Genomic DNA, 20,119 nt, shown 5'->3' with positions numbered 1-20,119 from the left:
CCGCCGGACGAGGACAACTAGTCATGTCAGGAGGGTGTGTGTGGAGCAGGCACTGGTCCAGCAGGGCGTGTACAGAGAGCCTGGCCATCCATGCCAGGTGCTCTGGTTATGCCAGCCTCACTCTTGTAACTGCCCGGTCAGTATAGGCATTTGGGTTGTGGCCTCGGCTGTGCACATGATCCCTGGGGATCTCATCCATTACAGTTATTTTAAATCCCACCTATGAGACTATTCCCTCCATCTATCCCTCTAAAGCGTGTTGTAGGATTCAAACACAAAACCATGACTCTATTCATTGCGCAGTTCCTCTCAAGAACATTTTTGCTTTGGTTCTGTATTATGTGTTGTTTATTTGATCAATGCCATTTCTCCTTGCAAGGAAATACTTTTTAGAAGTTAGTGCCAAGATTTTTCTTTCTTCAATAATTTTTAGACCATATAGCCTATCTCTTTTTGTCTTGGCTACCAGGGACGTTCAGAACTCAAGTTAATAATGTGTCCTAATTCTGGTGTCTTTTTCTCCTTACTTTGTGTATCCTTGATTATTACATTAATACTAAGTACTAGCATGAATACACAACGACTCATGTCCTGCAAACAATCTTCAAGTCCATTTTGCAAGAGATCAGGCCTTGACACATCAGAATGTACGTGTTACTAATTTCTCAACCATCCTTCCCTTGGACGACAATATAAAACACTAATCGGACTCTGTCATTATTCCCTTGCTTATTTAAGAAGCTGCCTGTCTGCTTCCTGTTTGTAAGAAGCTAACCTATTCATCAGTGTCTAAGCTCCTCTATCACATTTCCCCAGGCTGCCACATCACTCTGCACCTCATCAGAGCTTCCCAAACGTCCCAGGGCATTGCCCATTTCGTCCTTCCCGATACCGTTTACACCACCTATAGGCCCCTTAGTATTTGGAAGGTAAGTTTTACCACAGCAAATATTGCATGATCTGATCATTATTAAGCACAAGGATGTTAATAATATTCTTCCAGGAAGAATCATGTTCATTTTGTATATGTTCATGTTGATACCTCTGATGCTGAGCCCAATGTTTCATAGAAAATTGTTCTCCTTGACTAAGCATGTAGCTACATTTGGGTTTGCTGAACTGTTGATAGACCTGAAATAACTGATACAGGATTAATTTTAACTATAGATAATGGGAAATATTTTTGAATCAACACTGAGTTTATTGGCTTGCTGTATGCCAGATCCTCTTCAAAATATGTAACGTGTTAAGTCACTCAATTCTCCCAGCGCCCAAAATCTGATCCTGTGATTTTTGTACCCATATTAGAGATGAGGAAAATGAAGCCCAGCTATTAGGTAATTTTCCCAAGGACACACAGTTGGTCAGAGTTGAACCCACGAGGTCTGGTTACACAGATGGTGTTCATATACGCTACCTCTTTGCCTCGTATTTGCAGATTGAAGGTATATATATCCCTTATGCCAGCCAATAAGTAGTAACTGATCTCAGCTTCCATGATTCTATCAGTTCTCCTGGGGAGGGTGGAATTACTTTCAACTCCAATATTTAACGAGCTGATCATGTTCTCGAAAAGTCTAGGAAGTCTAGCAAAAAGCATTAGATAACAGTAGCTTTGAATGGAGTGCGTGTGCACGTGAGTCGGCGTCTACACAGTAACTGTTTAACGGAGAATAAAGGAGGCTGAAAATGCACCGACCATCGCGGTCAACTGAAGGCCACGGCGCTCACTCTAGACGACAGCATCACCTCCCCGTGATGCCGCCGGCACAGTTCCCAGGAAGGGACTGTGTTATTGACTTCCCTAGTTTCCGAAGATGTAAACATTTTGTCTTCTCTCAGTGTCAGAGGTATACTGAGGTATACTCAGAATAAACAACTTCTTCCATAGCAAGGGTCTCCATTCTCTTTTGTCGTCAGCGTAGCCAATTTGGGGCAGAAACTATACACTTCCAGTTTGCTAATGGCAACAGTGCCCTCCACCTTGCCTCCACTATGGCAGTCGGGGGGGGGGGGGCTGAACATACAGAAGGGTTGACCGGCCTCTGGACCTGCACTGCCCAAAGCTGGAGACTCAGACCGACCTGAGTCTCGAGATTAAGGTCCATCTTTAGTGAGCCTCTTAATAAGGCAAGGCTCTGGGCAGAGACCTGATATCTTCGCGGGCAGGTGCCAGCTCCTCTGCCCCCGAGTGACCTACTGGGTCAGCTTTTACCAAACCCACTCCCAGCTGGTTCTGAGACAGGTTGTCACGAGTAGGTGATATGCTTGGATGCCTTGGCCTGTCTCATTCAAAAGGCAAATGACACACCAAAGTCTGATCTGTTTGTCCTCAAAGGTGCGTGTTCAGCCACTCTGTTCTGTGTAGGAGTCTTTTGGGGAAAAGCCAGATTCACAGCATTCCGTTGTGTTTTCCTCGGCACAAACGTGTGAACACTAGCTCTTTCCTCTGAGGCATGGCCTAGAGTTGAGTCACTGAGACCATCACTTATTAGCCAGAGAACTCATGGGAGGATGTTTGGAGAACTAGAGCTTCATGGAAAACCAGAACATGCATTTGGATGGTAACGTCTTCAAACCTGAGTTCGTCTCATCTCAAAGAAATGAAGGTTTACTTAAATTCCTCTGGGAGGGGCTGACCCTGTCTTTTGGCTGTTTTAATCTCATCAAATTAATCACTGGAACTGTCAACTTTGTCTTGAAAAGTACCTGCCATTGACAAATCTCTTCCCCTTGGAAAACTATTAGCTTGCAGTGAATTAACGTTGCGGGGGGCGTTGCCGTCGTGGCTCAGCGATTAACAAACCCGACTAGCATCCATGAGGACATGGGTTTGATCCCTGGCCTTGCTCAGTGGGTTAAGGATCCCATGTTGCCATGAGCTGTGGTGTAGGTCACAGACACGGCTCAGATCCCGAGTTGCTGTGGCTCTGGTGTAGGCCAGCGGCTACAGCTCTGATTCAATCCCTAGCCTGGGAACCTCCATATGCCGGGGGTGCGGCCCTAAAAGGGACAAAAAGACAAAAAAAAGTGGGGTGCACTGTGAATAAATTGTATCCCGCAAGAGACACCATTTGATACTTAACTTTCATGGGAAATACTGAAAGAATATTTCTACAGGCAATGATGTCACATTCTTCATTAGGATTAGCAGAACTTGAACTCTTAAAGGTTTTATTTTTGTCGCCCCTAAAGGGTGTGTTTTTCAAGATATGCATACAAAATAACTTTTTAAAAAGAAAAACAAAAGTTACTATTTTTTGCAGTCATAAAAACCTATTAAGATACAAATAAATGTTAAGTATGCGATATTTTTAAAAAGATCAATGACCATAAAGCTCTGTTTCGCTGTGTATTTCATAAATATGGGAGCACACAGTGCAGATCTTATTGAAAGTAGCCACAAAAGCTAGTGACTTCCATGGTCTGTAGCTAGGAAGCTTGAATTTTTAAATTACTTTAAACAGAGGTCTCTCAGAAAGGCCTTTGTGGGTTAAATTTTAGAAGCATAGGAAACTCACTTCTGAACACTGGTGTTATTAATGATAATCATAAAGTCGCAAGCTTTGCGTCATTCATCAATCGAAATAGATCACAGCGTTGCAAGTCGTGGCATGTAACTCATTAGACTCTTTCCAAAAACGCTGGGTGTATTTTAGTGAGGGCTTCTGTCAGTGCGTCTTTTCAGGAGTTCCATGGGGGCTCAGACCGTGAGGTCAGGTCATTACTTTCAGCTCCCGTCACTGTGACCAGCTTACATGACACCCGGCCTCAGCTCCAGGGGCTAGTTTGTGTGCCAGCTGATTGTCAGGGTTTTAGTTTGAGATGTCAGTTTGCCTCTTTGTTGGTAAAACGTATCACCTTGCGTTATCAGTGAGCCCGTGAACATCTGGCAACGCTTAGTGTATCGTGACATGATCCCTATAAATATTGAAAATAGGTCAGCAATGCCTTCGATATATATTTTATTTTTGTTTGGTGTATTGTGGCTATGGGATGCTACCCGCTCTTGCTGTTTCTGGTTGCACTCTGGTTGAACTGTATTCTGTTCAAGTGAAACTATTTTGGGGTTGCTCTGGTCTTCAATTTTCTAATTAAACGATACCCAGACTTTTGCCTATATATATATATACATATTTTTTTTTTTTTTCCCCTCAAGTAGCAGCTTCCTCTCTGTTCACTGTACGTTGATGACATTGTATGGTCTATTCGTGCCTGCAGGGAAAGATACATACATCTGGACATCGCCACTGGCCCAAGGACTGACTCACTGGCCATCATGGGGGAGGGGAGGAATTCTGGAAGAGCAAAAGGAAACACAGGGAAGCTCCCATTCCTTCCTCTAACTTTCATTTCTTCCTTTTCTCTCAACAGGAACTTTTTACCCCCGAATGCAAGTTTAAAGAATCTGTTTTTGAAAACTATTACGTAATCTACTCATCTATGCTATACAGACAACAGGAATCTGGTAGAGCCTGGTTTTTGGGATTGAATAAGGAAGGTCAAGTTATGAAAGGAAACAGAGTAAAGAAAACCAAACCAGCAGCTCATTTTCTACCCAAGCCATTGGAAGGTGAGTGTCGGGTGTGCATTACGCTTCTCAGATTTATTGCACATTTATCTTTCACATCGATGGCTCTCCTGTGGCCACGAGGAACCCTCCTGGAATGCTGGAGATGTTCTTGATCCCAATCTGGGTGGTGATTCCACAGATGTCTCCCGAAGTTATGCAGTTAGGATTTATACACTCTGAGTTCCCTGGTGGCCTTGCGGGTTAAGGATCTAGCTTTGTCACTGCTGTGATAATTTCCATCCTTGGCCCGGGAATTTCCACATGCTATGGGCAAGGCCAAAAAAAAAAAAAAAGATTTGTATTCTTTACTATATATATGTATATGTGTGTACATTATATATATATATATATGTACACATACACGTTTTTCATTATTTAAAAATGCCCTCTCAACTCACTTCTATTGTCTCAAATCCTCATTGCCCCAATCTTTCTAGTCCTTAAATACTTTAAATCAATTAATTAAAATTTTTAGTCTGTAATGACATTATAAATCTGTGATTGTGACAGGAGGTGTATTAGAAAAACTCTATTTTGAGTGCTATGGAATTTTTGAGTATTTGCCCATTTTGTTATTATCTGGCTGAAAGTAACCACATCCTTATGATTTGGTATAATCCCAGGAAATGACGTGGCCTTTAAAGAACTTGTAAATAACTTGGCCTTTAAAGAACTTGTTGGAGTTCCCGCCGTGGCTCAGTAGTTAACGAATCTGACTAGGAACCATGAGGTTGCCGGTTTGATCCCTGGCCTTGCTCAGCGGGTTAAGGATCCGCTGTTGCCGTGAGCTGTGGTGTAGGTCACAGACGCGGCTCGGATCCCAAGTTGCTGTGGCTGTGGCGTAGGCCGGCGGCTATAGCTCCGATTCGACCCCTAGCCTGGGAACCTCCATATGCCGTGGGAGTGGCCCTGGAAAAGGCAAAAAGACAAAAAATAAAAAAAATAAAAAATAAATAAAGAACTTGTTAATATTAAATACCTCCCTTCAAAACTGAGCAATTGCTGAGTAAATTCAAATGTGGCTTGATCTTCTTTTGCATTCACCTGTCAACAGTGAAACCTTCACATTTGCTTTCCAAAGATGATATGCTACAAAATTTTGTTAATTTTGTTCATTAGAAACATCTGCACATTTCTCATTAAGGATTCTATTGAAAGTGTCATTTGATATATAACATTTGTTTGAGAACTACCAAGTGAAATTCATATTGAGGTTTTTCAAAAGTATTTTCTATTCAAGTACTTATGTTTACCTTTTGCAGAAAATAAGACCTACAATAACTAGACATTTGAAGCTATCTTAGATAGTTTGATATTTCTTTTTCTTATTCCTGCAGGAGAGCCTTAACCATGAAGAGAAAATGCATATTGGTTTTAAAATCTGTGTTTGCTATGTAGGAATAAGATAATTTGAAATATTGCGAGTTAATTATTAATTATCTGCGGATACATAATTCAGCTTTTAGTCTGCCTAAGTTTGGGAAACCACTCTTGTTGGTTAATACAATGTTTACAATTTCAGTGATATTGACTTTTTTCTACTCTTAACGAAATTTTCCTCTAGAACACGTCATTGAAACCTAAACAGTTAACCATCAGGGCTCATCTAGGAAAGGAAAAATTGTGCCCGAATCTGAAATATGAGTGAATTATTCTCATTATATGATAGAGCATAAGGCAAATGAGAGTAAAAGTTGGAAATTGGAGTTTCTCTGTTCTTCCCAAGTGACATATCTATGATTTGACTTTACTGTTTTAAGTGATTTTTTGAGACCAGCAGACCCACCAATGTTCAAATGCAAGTGGAAAAAAAAAATTTTTTTTTTTTTTTTTTTAGGGCCACACCCAAAGCACATGGAGAGTCCAAGGCTAGGGGTCAAATCAAAGCTACCGCTGCCGGCCTACACCACAGCCATAGCAACATGGGATTCGAGCCACATCGGCAACCTACACCATAGCTCACGGCAATGCTGTATCCTTAACCCATTGAGCGAGGCCAGGGATTGAACCCGTGTCCTCATGGATACTAGTAGGTTCATTAACCACTGAGCCACAACAGGAACTCCTGCAAGTGAAAATTTTAAAAACTAAGTCCATCTATAAAAATCTGGGTTTATCACCATTTGCTTTCTCTCTTCACATTAATTTTACAAGCGTATGGACAGTTAAGAATTAACTACATTTCCGAAACCTGAACTCTTAACTGCGTAAATGTAATAAGAACCAAAAGGGCCTTTACGTCTCCTAACTGAGGCAAAATCTGGAAATCAGCTAGGTGGTATATCTTGCAGGAAACATCTGAGATCCTAAAGATGTGCTGTAATAGTACCACTCTATTTTTTTTTTGTCTTTTGTCTTTTTGTCTGTTGTAGTTGCTATTTCTTGGGCCGCTCCCGCAGCATATGGAGATTCCCAGGCTAGGGGTTGAATCAGAGCTGTAGCCACCGGCCTATGCCAGAGCCACAGCAACGCGGGATCCGAGCCGCGTCTGCAACCTACACCACAGCTCACGGCAACGCCGGATCGTTAACCCACTGAGCAAGGGCAGGGACCGAACCCGCAACCTCATGGTTCTTAGTCGGATTCGTTAACCACTGCGCCACAACAGGAACTCCACCACTCTGCATTTTAATCACACACGGAACGGTTGTGTGTGTATGTGTTTGTAGCATATTTATGTATATATGAAGAAGAGAGAAACAGTATTTGCAAATAATGCAGACAGAAGTATTCTGAAGACAATTAAGGGGGGTATTATTATAAAGACAGAGGTTATCACATAATGTAATTGATAGAGGAAAATGAATTTCAAACTTTTCAAACCCATGCAGGATGTAAAGTATAGCACTGAAAGTGTTAGGACAAGTTAGGTTCTTCATTAATTATTGATGCTCTGGGGCCTTCATATTTCCTACACAACTTCACTGCTTAGACAATCAAGGTTAATGCTCTGATGCTGTCGTCTCCCATTGGAATGAGTAGTGAGAGTGAGGGATTGGAAGGTGCATCCAGAATATGGATTTATCTCTTTTACTACCTTGCCAAATTGTTTCCAATAAATCTGATGTACACATGCCCTTCAAAGTCTGTGTGCTGCTGAAGAATCATGTGATGCATGTGCAAAAGGTAAAATCTGGGAGTTCCACACAGCAGAAACAAATCTGACTCGTATCCATGAGGATGTAGGTTTGATCCCTGGCCTCGCTCAGTGGGTTAAGGATCTGGCATTGCCATGAGCTATGGTGCAGGTGGCAGACACAGCTTGGATCCCACGTTGCTGTGGCTGTGCTGTAGGCTGGCAGCTGTAGCTCCGATTCAGCCCTTAGCCTGGGAACTTCCTTATGCCACAGGTGCAGCCCTAAAAAGAAAAAGGAACAAGGTAAAATCGGACCACCTTGAACACTGAGGATGCATATGGTGGTTCATCCTAACCAAGCATAAGGTCTCTTCATGAAATATGATAACACTTTCAATAGCCTAAAAAGCAAAGTGGGCAGCTCGAATTCAGTTGTATTTCTGATGACAGAGGATTTTAATTCAGCTAGTTTTCTCCGAGCATCAGTCATTCTGAAGTGTTCTTTCCCAGAGTTCCCCGGAATCATTTTCTAAGAGCCATGTGAACTATTGTGATTAACGAAGTCACCAGACACTTCTCAAGCAACTCCCCAGAGCTGCCTCGGAGGTTGTTCCCGCTTCCCCTCTAGCCATTCTGCACTTCTGCCTTGTAGGACGTCAACTCCAGATTTTTACTATTATATCTGAAAATGAGGCATAAAAATATAAAATGCTCCACACTTGTCTTCAGTTATTTAAGGGTTTCCTTGCTTGTGAGAGAAGACATCTAAACAAGATCTCCAGAAGGCCCTGACTTAAGCCAGTTCTTTGTCACTGCTCTGTCTGGCTTTGAAGCCGACAGCAGTGTAACTTTGTTGCTTTTGAGCCACCTGAGAGAAAAATGATGTAAGACCTAGGGGAGTAAATAACTAGAGTGGAAAAGATGAGGAAGAATGGGTCCAAGCGCCGACAGTGTGCGGTGGAAGAGAAGTTGGTGTATTTATTGCTGAACAAGGAGAAGGGTTAATGCCTGCCATTCTCAATACTTCCTGTGGGTGGGTGGGTCTGTGTGTCCGCATCTTCCATTTAAACCTTCTCTTCCAGACAAAAATCCAGGCGCACCCACGTGCGTATCCTGGAGACACAAACCAGAGAAGGCACAGGAGGTAGCACCTTCTGTTTGGGGGGTTGGGTTTTAACTGCTTTAAAAACAGGAATTCCCTCCCCAGGGGGGGTTTGCCTGACTTCCGGGAAACCAGGACGGAGCAAACAGCCGAGGTCTGTGCGTGAACCCAACGCGGTAACATCTCCATCTCCTGTCTTTCCCGCCCCCCCACCCCCAGTTGCCATGTACCGAGAACCATCCTTGCATGACGTCGGAGAAACGGTCCCGAAGGCCGGGGTGACGCCGAGTAAAAGCACAAGCGCGTCCGCGATCATGAATGGAGGCAAACCAGTCAACAAAAGTAAGACGACATAGCCAGATCCTCACAGGTGTTGTGACTTTCTCGCCCCGAGCACCGTTGAGTGATTTCTCCTTGCCAGACATTGCTGCTCCCGCGGCGGAGGAGCAGCCGGAGGTGAGCACAGGCTTGCTCCCTGCTGCCCCGAACTTCTTGGTTGCGAGTGGATAAATCTCAACGCGTCGCGCCCCCCCACAACAAGAAGACACCTGGACAACCAGCTCAACTCAGACCATGGAATGCCCTACCAGATATGGAATGCCTTTTTAATATCTTTTCTGTGACTGTGACACTTCATGTGAATGACATATTTCACAAGTACACTTGATACCTTGCCTGCTGACAGCTACCCATATTCCTTTTTGAGTCCTGTTTCGGCGAAATCCATGTGTTTTAAGTTCGATTTTGTAGCACCCAGATACTCTTGAGTAATTTCTAGTTAGATGCTGTAAACCTGTGCTATTATGGATTTCTCTTCTCCCCGTTTTTACAGGGCTGCTGGCTCCACTGTCTGTGACCTTTTGCAGGGATCGTGTTCCTCTAACTCTTACCTGTCGCGGTTGGCTTGGTTCGGAGAGCGATCAGGGAAACAGAAAGCCTTCCAAACCTAGAATTCCAAATTGCATCTAGAAAGATTCCGAGGGTTGTCTCTGGCTCACACTATTGATTAAACACACATATACGCTCTATCCAGTAGCAGATACAGGGCCCCAGGGGCCGGCATGGCCGGGGCGACACACGGGGTCAAACCCAGTCATGGGACGTGACCTGTGAGCTGAGTTTGGCACCCGCCTCTCGTTCCTTTGTGTGTGTGTGTGTGTTTTATACATATCACAAGCTTACTGGTAATGGTAACATTTGCCTTGCCCAGCGAGCAAGACCCACTGGTTTTTGAGAAAAGTGGGTCCAAAGAACTCTGTAGGCCTTGTAGGCCTGATTAAGGTTCATTTTCATCTATGAAATCCTCATTATTTGGAAAAAAGGGGAAAAAAAAAAGAAAAATCAGTAATTACAACCTACAAGAATTGCGCTCCCTAAATCCATCTCAGATCATATCCTTCCCGTTTTTAATGAACCCAACTTAATGCCATCCCCGGGTTTGGCTGTGTTCCACTCATACTCAGCAGAGCATGGGCAAGGCGGCTGTTGTGTTCTTTTCTCAGCAGCGATGCAAACGTTAGTTATAAATTAGACTTTAATATTTTTTGGTGTTTAACGACAAGTTTTTAAACTGGACATATTAGGAAAAAACTACTTTTTTTTAGCTCAGCATGCTGAGTCAGGTACTGTGTATTTCACCAGTCCATACCTCTAACCCAGCTTCTTGGGCCCCTGTGGCCCGATGGCTGACTTAGAGGTGCCTTGCCATGATCTCAGAATGCAGTCTGTTGAATTATTCTAGATACAAATAAAGGCAAACCACCACATTCAAACATCAGGTGTGCGGTCCATCTGATTTTTTTCCCCCCTTCTGTCTTATTTTGCTTTCTTCACTTTTGAATTTAATGCTGCTGAAGTCTGAGCTTAGGGAAGACAACGACTAAGAAAGGCCATGACTCGTTGATTACACAGTGAAGAAACCATGCAAAATGTTCAGGATTGGATATAGCGTTTCAAAATGTTCAGTACAAAACTGTTTGGAAATTTATGTGTTAACTCTGTGGATACTCAATACCTTTCAGTGTTTTCTCCTCAGAAGAGTTCATGGAGACCAAACTGAACCTCATTTATAGAAAACTCTGTGTAGGATCAATGTACTGGCCTCTTGCTACTGTTTCCACGTGGAAGGATGACCCGGTCGCCATCTTCCCCCATCTGCACTGTATTTACTGGGAAATTATTTTGTCACTGCTTTCCTAGGTCTCCATGACAGCCCTTGCCCAGCATTTAAAAATTTTGGCCTGCTTAGCTGATTAAAGATTTACTATCCATTTACCTGTTTATGCTTATTTCATTTTCATATTGAATTCCACTTTAATAAATAAAAAGTTAGCATAACATTTGAGTAGATTTACTGTCGACAATGCTAAAGGACAAATCCAACAAAAATGATTCTTTTGACCTCTCACCATTTTAAAGCCTATTATTTTTTAACAGGCTAAGTTAGATGGATTTCATTAACCAATTGTTTAGGGAAAACATGTAATCCGTCATCTATGGCAAACTCTGAATAACAACTTGAAATTCCAATTAGGCAGCCTTGGACATCGCTTATCCCAACACACACACACACACACACACACACACACCCCACACCCCTACCTATATGTTTTGGGGAATCAGCCCTACTTGCTGGTTTCTTTTTCTCCTGCAAGCTTGTTTATCGGTTAAAATTCCCAGATTTATTTTTGTAAATGATGGCTACTTCAGTAAACATGTAGCTCTGTTTGTTTTCTACATGAGTTGTCTATAAGGGCATTTATCCCTATGAATGGATGTCAAAATGCTTTCTTCTAATATATGTTTAGACATAGTGCTGAGGGGTCCTTGTTATTTGTGATTTAGTTAGATCATTCCCTCTGTGTCTGGTCTGACCTGTCACATGGAATGAGGGCAGCGCTGATGAACTGCATGTCATAGGACCTGTGTAGTAAGACCTGTTGGCGTGTATTACTCAATCTACATACAAAGAGTCTGTCTGCATTGTACCATTTCTGTGTTTAATATCAGTTGTTGTATTTATAAATACAACATATTGAATAAAATATTTATATGAAGGCATATTCAAAAACATCAGACAACTTTATGTAACAAAATGGCATTGCATCACAAATACAGAGAACTGTCCTGTAAATAAGTTGGCAAATTCAATCCCCCCCTCTACATACCAAAGAAAATTTTAGCTCTTTGATGATACCTCTCTTGCAATTTTTCCGGGTGAGACTCCACATTTTCCCCCCCTCAAATACTAAGTTTGCTGTTACTAACTGCTGTCTGTCATCGTTGGTGTTCTGTACAGTAAATCGGATGGAATCCATTTGTATTTAGCGACCACCGTGGGTTCTGTACCTCCATGTACATATGTCAGTTTTATTGTGTCTCTCCGATAGCATATTCCTTTTGCATGCCTATCTGGTGTGGGAGGGTTATTCCTACCGATTTGATGGCGTCACCCATTCCTCAACGATGCTCTGGAATGTGAATTGTTTGGACATGTCAAGCGACACCATATTTATTTTCTTATAAGTTTTTCTTCTAAAATATTTTGCTACAACTTCACTTACGGAAATTATAGAAGAGATGCAAATGGTCCAGTCTATATAAAGAGTACAATGGAACGAAGTGTCATTTCATTGCAAATCTTAGAGAATTTCGAGATTCTTGATCTAAATGTTAGCTTGCCCTGAGTGTTATGGGGACTGGCTTCAAGAGCTCTAGGATGAACCCCCAAGACTCCTGCTGCAGTCCTTCTAATTGTTTGCCTCTTGGAGAGTAAGAAGAGTTTATCACACCTGGCCAGTTGCCTAAGGAATGCCTAGCACGCTAAGACAGATGTTTTCAAGATGACCAATAACAGAGTTGGTTCTTTCTTAAAAAGCAAAACAAAACTTCTTGCTTTTTAAGTTAGACGCATATCACTTCATTTAAAGTTTTCTCCCTAATATTAGAGGGAGAATTAACATTTGAAGCAGAGAGTTCCTTTGGGGGCTCAATGGGTTAAGGATTTGGCATTGCCACTGCCCTGGTGCAGGTTTGAGCCCTGGCCCCGGAACTTCCACATGGCATGGCCAAAAAACCAAACCAAAACAAAAAACACAAAAACACTTGAAGGAAATACCAGATTGACTAAGAAATCCATTTTAGAAGGAATCAAAAATAATTAACATTATTTTCAGTGTTAATTCAGAACAAGACTATATCCAGGAAAACTGTTGAGCTAAACCCAGGCATGTCAATCCCCAAATGTGACTTGTGCTATTTTAGAGTAAAATACATTTCATAGCATAGTGTTCTTAGCTTAGAAAGGGGCACACAGGGTGTGTGGACTATTCTGAATACCGAGTAGGGTTTCCAAGGTTTGATAGTGAGTCTACAAACAAAGGCGGAGTTATGTTTTGGTTTTGGTTTTTCCAGGCTTTCTCTGCCATTTGGTCTAATCACCCACGTTGTGTTTGCACTTGAGATCATGGAGGCCACTCTTTCCAATGTGCTGAGGAACCTAGATTAGCTTAGAGTCCAGGGAGACAATGGGATACAAGGATTCTACTTTTAGGTCCTAGGATGTTAGTAGATTCTTATTGAAAAGTCCTTTATGAAAGAATTCCTCAGCAGTGGTTTGCCAAGCAAGTGGCTTGGTGCCAAAACTACCTGCAAACTTGTTGCATCTTTTCCAGTTGACATTATTCCCACCAAAACGTCCAACCAACTTGAACAAGTCAATGAAATTTGCACATTTCCTCTCCACCAATTACAAGTTTGTTCTTGTCCTGTCTTTTTTAAGAGGGAGTTTCTGTCTTAGCAATAGAAATCAAAGTCCAAGTACAGAGTCACATTTAAGAAGGGTAGAATTTATGTATTTACATGTAACTATGTTTATTTTTTTCTTCAACTTAAACATGTAAATTAAATCACTTTGTAATAGATCTATTGATGCTTGCATTACTAGAGACAAAAACCACACATTAACACAGACACAAGAACTGTTATAGCAGACAGAAAGAAGTAAAAAAAAAATTGTTTTAAAAGAAAAATATTCATTAGAGTTTAGGTAACATGCTACTTATGCTATAATTGTTTTGCTTCAACAATTCATAGCTAAATGAACCCTTGAATAGAGCGGTAATATAGTTTCAGCTTTGTCAAAAAATTTGGACAAATCATCTTTTGAACTTCTCAGTACAGCCATTTCTCCATATATAAACGTTTTCTTAAAAAACTTGAATGCTGAAGACATTTTTTCTTACATGCAACTATAAACAGAGCAACACTTCTGTTGTAGTTGTTAATTAAAAGGGGTAATCCAGAGAATTATAGGAAAAATACAACACACCTAGGGTTCCACGATGAGACCGGAAACGAGGGGATACTTCCGGGACAGCAGAGGCTGGTGAAGCACTCTCAGCTAACAAGCCAAACCCTGCTGGTAATCCGTTTCTTATGGCCCAGGAGCTCAGAGTGAGGTTTTTATGTTTATTTTTCAGCTTAAAAGTATAAAGCACAAACAAACAAGAATTTGCAACAGAATGTATGTGGCCCACAAAATCTAAAATATCTACTGTCTGGTCCTTTCTAGAAAGCAGAGCTCTGCAAGAGGGTAAGGTGAAAGTCATTTGTATTAAGAAGGCCGAGTAAGGTAATGAATTCCAATGTCTGTGCATCATCAAATAAGTCATCAAAACTGCACCTGAACAAGGATCATAGAGTTGTCGGAGGCTCAAAATGTTTAGAAACGAGGAAAGACTATAACCTGCATTATTTCTTGACTGCTAATAGTTCCCTTATTTTACAAAAACTCATATCTCAACTGACACACTTAAAGATACAGTTCATATGGTTGCACTCCCTGATCTCAGGATCGAGATGACAATTTTATAATTCTCTTAAAGTATGAGAACGCTATTGCTATTAATACTATAAAAATCAACGTCAGTTCAAGTTTCTCTTAAATAATTTTAAATATTAAATTTTTAAGTAACTCAGCAGATGCATATTTTCCTTATTTTGGGTGATCTGACTTATAAAGGTCCAAGCCACAACTCTAGAATATTTACATCATCAAGTAAAATTTCCAAGTAAAAATTTTCATCTTAAACAATATGGAAATGATTTTGTTACATTATTCTAGGATTTTACAAAATATGAATCACATTTAGAAAAAAAAAGTGGGGTTTTTATTAGCTCTAAATAATTAAAGGTTGCCGAAACTAATATGTGTAAGTAGACTTAACTGTACATATGTAAGGGAAGTCTGAATTATTGTACATTTTCATAATTCAATGTGAATTTCATACAGAGCAGAATTTCACCATTAAGAAAATAAACATTTTGTTCTTATTATTGAGTGAATACTTGTAATTTCTATTGCAGCCATTTCTGGATTTAAAAAAAAAATCCTCTGAGCTTTTGAGACTTTTTATCATAGTATCCTTCTTGACTACCCTGCATGACCCTGCCTTTCCAGTAGGCAATGTATTCTCATGTGAATGAGTCTTTTAAGGGAAGGGAGTATGTATTTCAGGCCCACCATATATCTAACTACATATTGGCTTTTTAAAAGGCAAGCTACCATGAAGGAATTTAAACAGGAAAAATCAGATTTCTTGTACATGTAACTCCTGCCCAGTTTTAAGAATGTTCTAGAAACAGAAAATAGATATTCCCTAAAGAGCAATTCATTTTGGGGTTAATCACCAGCAGATAAATATATACTGACACAGAGTATAAACAACTTAACATCACTATTTATTAAAAATGTTGAATTGTACATTTTTCATAGTATCTCCCTTCATCTTGAGAGCCTTTTTTGTGTGAGTTTAAGGTGGGACTAGACAAATGATTTAATGGTTAAAATGACTGGGTTTTTTTTTTTTTTTCCCAAAGCACTGGTGATGTAGTTTCTGCCCCATCTTCATATGCCGTGTGTGTTTGTACACCCCGTGTCTCCATATGAAACGCTGAGGGATATGGAATCCTGACAAAATATGAGTAATGGATTTATGTGAGGGTAATTCCTTAGATTCTAACATGGTCTTTCTCATACAGAAATGTGCATTTCTAACAACCATGTAATTCAGTGTTTCTCAGCTCAAGGTGCTATTGACATTTAAAGTCACATGATTCTTTGTTGTGAGGGGCTGTCCTGTGCACCATAGGATGTTTGCAGCATCTCTGGGCTCTACCCATCAGATGCCCATAGCACGCCCTCTCACCTCCTCCCACCCCACCCAGTGTGGCAATCAAAATTGTCTGTAGACATTGCCAAAGGTTTTCTGGGTGGCAAAGTGGCCCCTGTTGAGAATAATAGATGTAAATGATGGTAGAAAAATATTCTTTCTGGCGTTATTTACAAAATGATTTGCTAAACTCATTTTTAATGGGTACCCAAGATTTCCTTCAGGCATTCAGAAATAGAAAAACATACAATAGTCTGTTTGACCTGTCCTAGTGGTGATTATACATGATTTCCTCTGCATTGATATGTTCTAATGGTCTAAGAAAATAAGAATCCAGTTCTCTGCCATGCAATTGTTAAGGATATTCTGTGCCGAGCCAGATTTCACATGCATTTCCGTTCCATCCATCCCAGCATTCGCAGTTTCCACAGTTACAGATTCCATTCCCTGCAATAAAATACACGAGAGTCATTATCACGAGCGAAACACATCAAGTTAATATACGTTATTATAACCCCTAGTTGTTCGTACTCAAAACCATTTCTCTCATCCTCTACAGATTTTCTAATTCTATTCCGTAGATCCTATCATTATCTCATTAACCAGCTATGGGAAATCTGACTTTTCACACAATGGCATCTACTTGATGCCATCATCTGTGTAGCATCTAATAGTGACCATCCTGTATGCAGGTGGCTTCCATGTCCCAATCTTGTTTTCCTGTGGAGATCAGGTTATGTCTGACTTGGGGACAAATGCTAAAAACCATAAAGTCCCTTGACATAGAAGGAGACAAGCTGAGGAGTCAGCTAGGAGAGCCTTGTGTAGTGGGGATGGCCAGTCAATGTCTACTTAATGACACACACAGACCTTCCTCTCTTACTCTGAACTGGAAGCAAGAGGAACAAACACACGTCTCTCTTCCTCCGTAACTTGTTCAAGCAGATGTATCTTATAACCGAGGAGGAGGATTCAATAACTTGGGACAGCAGTAGCTGTTACACTGGGAAGTCTTTTTCATCCGCTCACACCCGCAACACACACAAACTCGCTCCCTGCAAACAACCAACACATCAGCCTCCTTTGAACTCCGGGTCATTGGGTCTTGCTTAAGATAATATGCCATTCCCTACACCAGCCTCAAAGGAAGATGGCCGTCAAGAGAATTCTTTTCTCTTTTCAATATATAACTGCCTATGTGTAAGGTGAGGGAGATGGCTACTCTGTAGAAGCTTCTCATCAGTCGTATAATTTGGTTTCATGCATTTTGTTTTGGTCCCTTTATTTTAGTATTATTTTTTAAAGTTTTTATGGGAATGTAGTTGACTGACAATGTTGTATCAGTTTCAGGGATGCAGCAAAGTGAATCAGTTATATGTATAAATATATCCATTCTTTCTTCCCATATAGTTATTGAGTGGATTTTCCTGTGCTAGAGAGTAGATCCATTCTTTTGAATTCTGTGCTGGGGGATCGTGCCAGTGCGTATTCCCCAATGCCCACTCTCCCTCTGTACTGACTTCATATTAAGAACTGGCCCTTGATTCCATGGCAGCTCTCCTGCCCAGGCATCTGCAGCGGTACGCAGCAGGTGTCATTTCTCTTATTGCCAAGTGTGACATAGAGCAATTAGCGTAGGTCAATACTGCACCTGTGCAAATGAGACCATCATGTTTGTCGCAGTCTCTGTCATCGCAGTCGCAGAATTCTCCTGAAATATACCATTCTTCTGCAGAACAAATGCACTTTCCACAGTGACAAGAACCTGAAATCACAAAGGGCATGACTGGCTGTCACCACGTAACTAAAGGTTGCCGTCCAGAAGAGAATATCGTCAATGCAGCGACAATAGACTTCTAATCACCTGTCTTCCAAAGGGAAAACTGTGTTGAATAGCCAGTGGCTCAGAGGGGAGCCTTACTTACAGTCATTCATAAAGGTTATCCCGGAGAGGCTTCATTACCGATCCAGACAGTTGCAATTAGTCTTGAGCAAATGCTCCATGGCCCAGCCTGGTTGAAATGTCAATGAGAGCCAAACGCGGTTGCTGTTAATAGACGGCCTTCCAAAAGGTGTTCAAAAATAGATTTTTTTATTTGAATTGAGTCATGCTTTAACAGTGTGGTTTTTTTTTGTTTTTGTTTGTTTGTTTTTTTTTTTTTGTAAGGACTCGAAAAGCAACTTCTATCAAGTGGGGATGCATTTAATAATGAAAAGAACTACTAAATTCTTTTGGTTATAATTCTGGATTTTTGTTTACATGATTTTCTTACAAGAGGGACATGCCTGCATATTGGGTAGCTCTTTAAAGTGCTCAAAATACACACATAATAATTCATGTATATTCGCTTTATCAGATCGTCTCAGGATTTGCTACTGTGACCAAGGGTAACTCCAATCCCCCCAAAAGGTTCATCTTTTAGGAGGCTCCAGGTCCAACCACCTTTTCCGTTACTTTGCCCATTTCCTCTCTTCTAAGTAATTATTTAATTAATGTAAATAATTACGTGATGTAAACAATTATTTGGTTAATGTAAATAGTTACAAACCTCCTCTTTGGTTTGCTGAGAAATAATTTTATTAATTATTTACATGTATTTAAAAGAAAAGAAAGTGTTTGAATCAAACGGTGTCACAAAAGGAAGAAAGTTCTCTCCGTCTAAAAGTCTTCACATGATGGGCTGAGAAAACCCTCACATGGCAAAACGGCATCTACAGCCCCAGTGAAGACAACGTTAAAGAAAAAACACATGAAAGGACCTTTCCCGTCCTTCTATTGCCTTGGATTGGATTATTCTTTTCAAACGTGTTTTCCTTTTAACAGAAGATGCTTATCTCTAAATTGTTCTGGTCCAAAAAAAAAAAAAAATCACCTTAAGAGATTGTAAATTGACAGAACCCTGTAAACCAGCTATAACGGGAACAAAAAATCATTATGTATAAAAAAAGAGAGAGATTGGGAAGTAGAAAAAGGCACTCTGACCTACTTAACAAAGTTCCAGACTTAGTAAGTTCAAAATATATTGGGAGGGGACAGGAATCAATGATCAGTGGTGCCACGAAACACAGCGTTTGAAAAATGAGTTAACGAACATAGTGAGTCAAGCGGCCGGAGAGAGGGATTTCCTTGTATCACGGAATCAGGAAAGGACCTGTATAAACGTATCTTGAGCATTAAACACTAGGCAGTATTTCATATCATGGAAACTGCTACAACTAGCGAGGTGCTGAGCGCTGTGTTTGCATTCACTAAGTCCTCGTTTAACCACAGCGTGATTTCATTGAGTCCTGACTTGCTTTCCTGAAGGTCTCAATTGATCTAGCTGCACGCTCTCCAACAAAATCTGGACAATCCCCAGTTCTGATGAGTGACAGACAGCCCGATGGTGGCTTATGAACCATGTGGGGTGGGGAGGGAGGGGGCGGGGCTTCCGGCTCCGTGAGGGACCGTGGCTCCTTTTGGTCTCATCCGGGTACAGTGCTGCCTTATTTTAGAAATTTATTTATCCAAGTTTTGACGACTTTCTCTCAAATTTCTAGGCATGGAAATGTTCACCAACCATTCATGTAGTAAATGGTTAGCAACAGATCTGCAAACAAAAAACGCCTGGGCTATTTCATTGAAATTTCTTCAGAAAGTACCATATTTCGTGCTTTATTTCCATGAGTAATTATCGGAAGAATTTGGTTGTCTTCTGTTCTTTCTATAATAGTATCTCCTTTACATTCCAAAGTTATTGCTACAAAGCAGTGTAAGTAAATGACTCTATGTCCATGATATTCATGTAATGCCTAGAATATTTTTTATTTTGTCACAATTCACATTTCCTTTTGTGTTTTTCTTATTTTTTAACTGAAGTATAGTTAATTTCAGTGTTACGTTAGTTCCAAGTGTACTGCAAAGTGATTCAGTTATACATTTATGTGTATATATTCTTTTCCAGATGCTTTTCCATTGTAGGTTATTCCAAGATAGTGAGCATAGTTCCCTGGGCTAAACAGTATGTCTTTGTTGTTTAGCTCATTTATATCTAGCAGTGTATATCTGTTAATCCCAAACTCCCATCCTAATTTATCTCCCCACCCCCCAACTATCCCCTTTGGTACCCACAAATTTGTTTTCTATGTCTGAGTCTATTTCTGTTTTGTAAATAAGTTCCTTTGTATCATTTTTTTTTTTTTAGATTTCACATATA

The 20,119-nt window shown here is 40.7% G+C and overlaps 2 protein-coding genes across 2 annotated transcripts in view; one reads left to right on the top strand and one right to left on the bottom strand.

The window, feature by feature from the left end:
• Window positions 1-12,781, top strand: part of FGF14 (fibroblast growth factor 14) — a 174,001-nt gene extending 161,220 nt beyond the window's left edge. The window contains exons 4-5 of the mRNA XM_047756485.1: window positions 4,375-4,573; window positions 8,971-12,781. Of these exons, the coding sequence (XP_047612441.1) occupies window positions 4,375-4,573; window positions 8,971-9,107 (336 nt within the window). The 3' untranslated portion in view covers window positions 9,108-12,781. The remainder of the gene's footprint in view (window positions 1-4,374; window positions 4,574-8,970) is intronic.
• Window positions 12,782-15,471: 2,690 nt separating this feature from the next.
• ITGBL1 (integrin subunit beta like 1) overlaps window positions 15,472-20,119 on the bottom strand; it is a 202,585-nt gene continuing 197,937 nt past the window's right edge. The window contains exons 10-11 of the mRNA XM_047756484.1: window positions 17,575-17,688; window positions 15,472-16,370 (exon numbers count right to left, since the gene is read on the bottom strand). Coding sequence (XP_047612440.1) covers window positions 16,279-16,370; window positions 17,575-17,688 — 206 coding nt within the window. The 3' untranslated portion in view covers window positions 15,472-16,278. The remainder of the gene's footprint in view (window positions 16,371-17,574; window positions 17,689-20,119) is intronic.

The sequence above is a fragment of the Phacochoerus africanus genome, chromosome 13 (genome assembly GCF_016906955.1).
Source record: "Phacochoerus africanus isolate WHEZ1 chromosome 13, ROS_Pafr_v1, whole genome shotgun sequence".
NCBI lineage: Eukaryota > Metazoa > Chordata > Mammalia > Artiodactyla > Suidae > Phacochoerus > Phacochoerus africanus.
Note: the sequence above shows the minus strand (reverse complement) of the source record. Positions and strands in the feature narration are given on the sequence as shown.